Genomic DNA, 6,204 nt, shown 5'->3' with positions numbered 1-6,204 from the left:
TATTTCTTACTATATTTCGGTCACTTGCTATATTAATAGTTTTGCATTTCATATTTACGTCGTCTCTAAGTATTTCACACAAGTTTTTTTTTGTGTGCAAGGAAGTTTTGGGGAGTTGATAACTTTTCTTCTCCTAAAAACATCATCCTTAGATAAAAAATTATTATAGAAATCTATTTGTTTGGTAAACTTCTTCTAGTTTTGTTTGTAATTTTAAAAATTGTTCTCTCAATTCGTCGACCGGTAGTTCCTGGTCGGGGAATGCTGAATATTATAACCTAGTTATAGACCGCAAGATTTCCAAACTAAAAATTAATATAAGATATTGCATTTTATAGTAAGTTTTCAGTAATATTGATAATTGATTATAAAATATTAGTTGTGTTCTTAGTAATTTTTGCTGTAACCCATAGTTAATAAGAGATAATATTTATTGCAAATTCAGGGTATAAGTAAATATACACAGACAACTTTTAAATTGGTTAGAGGACTGAGTTGACCGAAAGCGAATTACTTCTTATTAGTTCATCAGGTAAATATACCAAGTGCTTTAATTTATTAAAGTTTTTCACGTTTAGTACAGGTGTATTAGCCCTTATAAAGGTTTATTACCCTGTAGGGTCCCATTAAATAAACTTATTTATTAGATAAAATTTAGTATTTTCTTTTAATAAAGCCTGACATTCTTAAAAACTTTTTTATAATTTGTTTTTCACAAAAGGTTTTACTGTAAAGGTGAAATAGAAAGAAACTAGCTCCGTCTTGAGGTAAAAGGTTAAGGCTTGCTCCATGAGCTGCGTACCCGCATAGCACCCAAAGCTCGCTCAGCTCTTACACGAGCTCATCGTCCAAAACCTTGAAACACTACGCCAAGCTTTTAAGGGCTTCGATCTCTATTTGCACCTAGTGGCTCGGCCTACCGCTACCAAGTGCCAGTTGTATTGTACGCAGATGAGAGCCCTGATAATTGGTATTGTCAATAAGGGGCCTAATTTCAACATAAAGATAACCCAGGGATTTTTTATCACGAAAAAAACACTGTAGCAAAAGCATCGCAGATCTTGGACTACGCAGCTCTTCACGGTGCCCTCTGCAATATATTTTAAAATCACCTTAGACAATGCTCTCGCAACAGCAATAGGAGCTTTGTGTATCTTGTCTCAGTTAATATTATATATGCTTTTAATCAATTTGTGTATACCTTAAGCGCTATGGTATCGTCTCTTCAGGTGCAAAAAGCTTGTTGCCCATCAAGACGGGCGCAATGCTTGCGCGAAACAAGAGTTATCTTGAGACTTTTAAGCTAATTATTATTATGCTGTAGATGATATTTTACCCATCTGCTAATGAAGACATATTGCTTTTCATATAATTAAATAATATTGATACTGTGGGGAAAGTCTTTTTAATTAAATGCGTCGTTTCATACTTTCAAACTGTGTTAAATTTAGCTCCTCCTATGTGTAGTTAAAGTTAAACTGTAGCGCCTATAACTAGTATGTAAAATTAGAGGAAATTAGGTTTACTGATTTGCCTTAGATCCTCGCCTAAGAACAGCTTGGGGCGAGTGATGTCATCAATTACCTTACTGCGCGCTTATAAGCTTAAATTAACCTTTTAATTGGTTAAGCGGCACCAGTAAATTTGCGCCTTTAAAGTTAGACTCCAAGTAAGCAGCTTCCTTCGTGTACATGGGTGTACTCTGTACTAAGTAATGAAAAATCTTTATTGTTCGGTTGAAAAAAGTTTTTCTCTTTTTATAGAGGAAAAGGTTTAATTAAAATTTTAATTATACGTAATTAACATTTTAACAATTTGTTTTAGTTGTCATCCGTTTTGACTTTTAATGAAGACTTTGAAGAAGTATATCAAATTGACTACGGCTTGTGTCTCGGTACAGAGATTATGGCGTACTTAAAATCTATTTTCACGTCAATCTTAAAGGTAAGGGCCCTTTTTCCCAAGTATACGGATGCTATCAACTGTCTTCCAGAGTTTTATACGCAGTAAAGGTATAAACGCTAACTATTTCAAGGCAATTTTTATAATTACTTTAATTTTATATATATACATATATAAATTCCTTTTTAGATTATTGAAACGAGTTTAATTCCGTTTAAAGACTTTTTAGAAGAAATTAAAATCCATTTTATATGCAGCTTTCACCCTTGCGTTCTAACTTTAAAGCAAGTATTTAAAAAAGGAGTTAATTTCTATTTGGTGATGGACTATTGTAAAGTTATTTTTTATAACAACTAATTTGTGTAATTTATGAATATATAACTTTGTTTCACACTAAATTTATTGTAACTCGTTACTTTCGTGTTTGTTTTTACGATTATAAGGTTATAACCGAGTATTTAATTTTTTTTGGCTTCATAGTTGTTCATGATTAATCTTTATAGATTACTTTGGTTTTTTTCAACTTTATGCAAATATTACATATTTTTTAACCTTTTTTTTTTTGAGTTACGTATAACATTGTATAAAAATAAGGTTAATATGAAGTTATGTAAAAGCTAAATTTTTTACATTTAAAGTTCCTTAGTCCTTTTTTATAATTTTGATTTGTAAAAATTTTATTTATATTATTTTTGTTTCATACTTTTATTAGTTAATATTCTTTATTATATATAAAATTATATATATTTAATATAATACGTAGATAAGCTTTAATATTATAAGTTTGGTTTATTATTGTTACTCGCTCAGGAGGGTGATCTGTTCGAAAGACTTTCTAAAGAACTTGTTTTAAGCGAGGCTGTGACTAAGAAGGTTCTCCAAAGTTAAATTTATTAGTTATAAAGTGCCTACCCTTAAGTCAGATTGTTTTGCAAATTTTGGACGTGCTTTTATTTATGCACCGAAATGGATTAATTTATCGGTTTCAAACTTTGTATAAATTTTCTATAAAGATTATTTTTAATTAACAACTTTAGGGATCTTAAAATTGAGAACATTCTATGCGATGGAAATGATGCAGTTCGGCTGACTGACTTTGGCTTTTCAGGCATGGCTAGTTCCTCAAAGGAGTTTTGGCTTCCTTGTTACAGTCGGTATTACGCAGGTTTACTCTTCTTTACCTTTTTAATTGAACGTTTATGTTTTAGCTTTATTATGTGTTTTATGTAAGCTTATACTCCGTCCCAATATATATAAACTTATAGTTGAGAAAATTGCAACAGATTTTATTTTTGCTAATGGTTACTTTATTATATTGTGTTTAATTTATAATTCTATTTTTATAAGTATTTTAAAAACATTTTATTGTTCGCAAAGTTAATAATTTAAAAAAGTGCATTTTAATGGGTTTTTTCATAAGCACCTGAAATAGTTTCGATGAAACGCTACTCTTTTCCAGTAGATCTATGGGCTTTGGGGGTATTTTATGAATTTACACTTTTTTTGTTAATATTTTTTTAAAAATAATTTTATGAGTGTTTATCAGTTTTTTTTAATTTTTTTTATTGAAGACGATGACTTTTATACTTCTTTTGGGCTATGCTCCTTTTGGCAACGACCTGAATGCTCGCTGTATTTTTTCACTGGAGCTAGACGAAGAAGAAAGCGCAAAGATCTCTGCCGCTGCTAAAGATTTCATAGAAAAACTGATGCGCATGAGCCCCGTGGAACGAATGGGCCTCGATAAAGCTTGCAGTCATCACTGGCTTGCCAAGGTAAGCGACCAATCGACTTTAAACTCTAGACGGTTAATAACTCGCTTGCAAATATAGGAAAGCTACTCATACTATACAGGGCTTTCCCAAGAGGAAGTGACCGTTTTAAGAACTCTGTTAAATGAATATATGAAGAAATTTTAAAGAGATTATGAGCACTACGTATTACAATCGCAGTGACTCTTATGATAGAGAGACTGTAAAGTTTCGCATACTATCAAGGTGGCTAAATAGTTGTTCTGCGGCACTTTTAATCCAAACTCTAATGTTTAAGAGGAATAGTATACTTACTGCTAACATCATACACGCCCTACTCTTAAATAAAATAAAAATTAAGGAAGTATTTTACCAGCACACACATTTTCACACAATAGCGTCATATTAGTGCGGAGAGTCTCTTTAGTATATTTAAGAACATACAAACTGTAAATTCTTCGAGCTCTCATTTTTCTAAGCGGTATTCTGATATAAATTGATATTGACCATTAAAGTGTAAAAAAAATTGGCAATAGCGTTTAAAGGTCTTCCCTACTTGCGTCTTCACTTGCAAAATGCGCGGCTTTAAGGGGTCAGAACCTCGACAATTAAATATTGTATGTCAGGTGATAGTTATAACCTCATAGAAGACGAGGGCTCGTAAATAATTATGCATTCGGATGTTTTGTGTTGCGATACATATTGCTTTGCTCCAAGAATTTTATGGTAGTAACAATTGTTTTAATATATAGCGAGAACAACAATTACGCAGGGCGTTTTATATTTTAAAAAAATTGTTGTTTTCTGGCTCACTTCATCATTCGTCTTTCTAAACTTTTATCCTTAAAGAGTAGTATGGTGATGTATTTAACTCTAACTTCCGTGCTCACTATGCCATAACTGTATCCGTCATGTAAAGCAGTAACAGATCATTCACACTTCAAAATTAACAGAAATATATTGTCTGAAGTACCCTGGGGATATAATGCATGCGAAAAACAAATGAGTGAATAAGTAACGAGATGGAGGTATTGTTTGTCGCAGAGTTTACTGACTAAATTATTAGTGCACTTGTCTGTTACCCCCCTTAAACTCGAGGTAAAGACGTAATTACTCATATTAATAGTGTGAAAGCATTAGCTTTTGCACTTAACTTGTGCGCATGAATACAAAAGGTCTGTTACATTGCACGCCAAGACTATTTGCTTGTGTTGCCTTTCCACCCCTCTTTCCCACTACTTGTTCTTTGCTTGGTAATATATATTATACACTAACAAAAAATAAACAACAATACAAAAAGAAAAAATAATGAAGCAAAGAAAAATTTAAACAACCACCGGAATAATGAAGACAAAAAACACAAAGTTCAAAGATAAGAATCCTAGATAGAAAAAAATAATGACAATTTTATTGATTTTTTATTTTTACATTTTATGAAATAAATTTTACGCAAAATAAAAATTAAAACTACTCAACAAAGCAAGTATTTTTTTATAATAGTTTGAGTACAGTCACGTTAACTTTTAAATTTTTTAAAACCTTTTGTTGACTATTTTCCACTAATTATGTTTTCACTCTTGATCAACAGGTAAGCGAGCTAACCCATTAATAGTTAATCGCTGATTTTCTAAAGCACTCCGCTTTACTATTAACTTTGCACAGTGTATATTCGGCAAAAGATCAGAGCATATATCACATGCCAGAATAGCTAAATATTTACGCAGGCGTTTTATTTTGTAATTTTTTTTGTTGAACCACATATTAGTAATACTATATACAGTACTACTATTAGCGCAAACTAATATAATAGGAAAATGTTCTTTAACTTAGTTTTAATGAGCAAGTATAACTTAAAATAACGGTTGAGCTGAAGTGTAACTAGGTATTAAAATTATTAACATTAAGAGTAGCAGCTATTTAAGCTTAAGGCGAAGTTTAAATAGGTAGTTTGGGGAAGCGCGCTGGCGGAAATCTCTTCAACCCTGTTCGATCTGGGTTAGTCTGCTTGTGGGTGACCGGGAGCTAACCACGTACTGCACTTCCCCTTTGAAAATCGGAATATCCATGATACTCCTGAAGATGTACGGGCACCTACTTCCGCCCGAATCAAGACTAAGCGGTAGGCGCTCGGCTTACCGGGCATTCGCAAAAACCATTAATAGAAGAAAAAACGTAATTACCACCACGGCCTTGAGTTTGCGCTTCTATGCTCTTAATCGCTGAGCTACGATCACAACTCAATACCGTTACGATGGTTTTACGTGTATAACATGTACAAAGCTAAAAACCCGAAAATTTAGAAGGACATATTTTTTTAATATCTACTCATAACTGTAATATTGTCTGTCTTCTTATTGCCTTTAGTTGGGCCCAGCTTCGGTCTACTCATGCTAAAGACCCTGAAGAGTACTTTACAAGAGTAAATCCTACTTATTCACAGAAAACAAGTTTGTATGGGAATAAAATCGGAGCGTGGAAAAGGCCACATTAATGATTTCCCAAATAGCAAATAAACGACTTTTCAAAAGGGAGAGATGAAAGAGGGGGCAAA

General features: G+C 32.5%; 1 protein-coding gene across 1 annotated transcript; it reads left to right on the top strand.

Moving 5' to 3' along the window:
• Nucleotides 1-1,725: 1,725 nt before the first annotated feature.
• On the top strand, nt 1,726-3,969 carry LOC135119486 (probable myosin light chain kinase DDB_G0271550). The gene is made up of 10 exons (XM_064043898.1): nt 1,726-1,771; nt 1,825-1,894; nt 1,945-2,012; nt 2,092-2,190; nt 2,713-2,775; nt 2,826-2,884; nt 2,940-3,067; nt 3,323-3,381; nt 3,474-3,677; nt 3,735-3,969. Exons 6-10 carry the CDS (start codon nt 2,859-2,861, stop codon nt 3,819-3,821), a joined length of 504 nt encoding a protein of 167 aa, XP_063899968.1. The 5' UTR covers nt 1,726-1,771; nt 1,825-1,894; nt 1,945-2,012; nt 2,092-2,190; nt 2,713-2,775; nt 2,826-2,858; the 3' UTR covers nt 3,822-3,969.
• Nucleotides 3,970-6,204: the final 2,235 nt, after the last annotated feature.

This window comes from Zophobas morio, unplaced genomic scaffold, assembly GCF_036711695.1.
Source record: "Zophobas morio isolate AGI-343-1 ecotype UQ-CSIRO unplaced genomic scaffold, CSIRO_AGI_Zmor_V1 ptg000266l, whole genome shotgun sequence".
Lineage (NCBI taxonomy): Eukaryota > Metazoa > Arthropoda > Insecta > Coleoptera > Tenebrionidae > Zophobas > Zophobas morio.
Note: the sequence above shows the minus strand (reverse complement) of the source record. Positions and strands in the feature narration are given on the sequence as shown.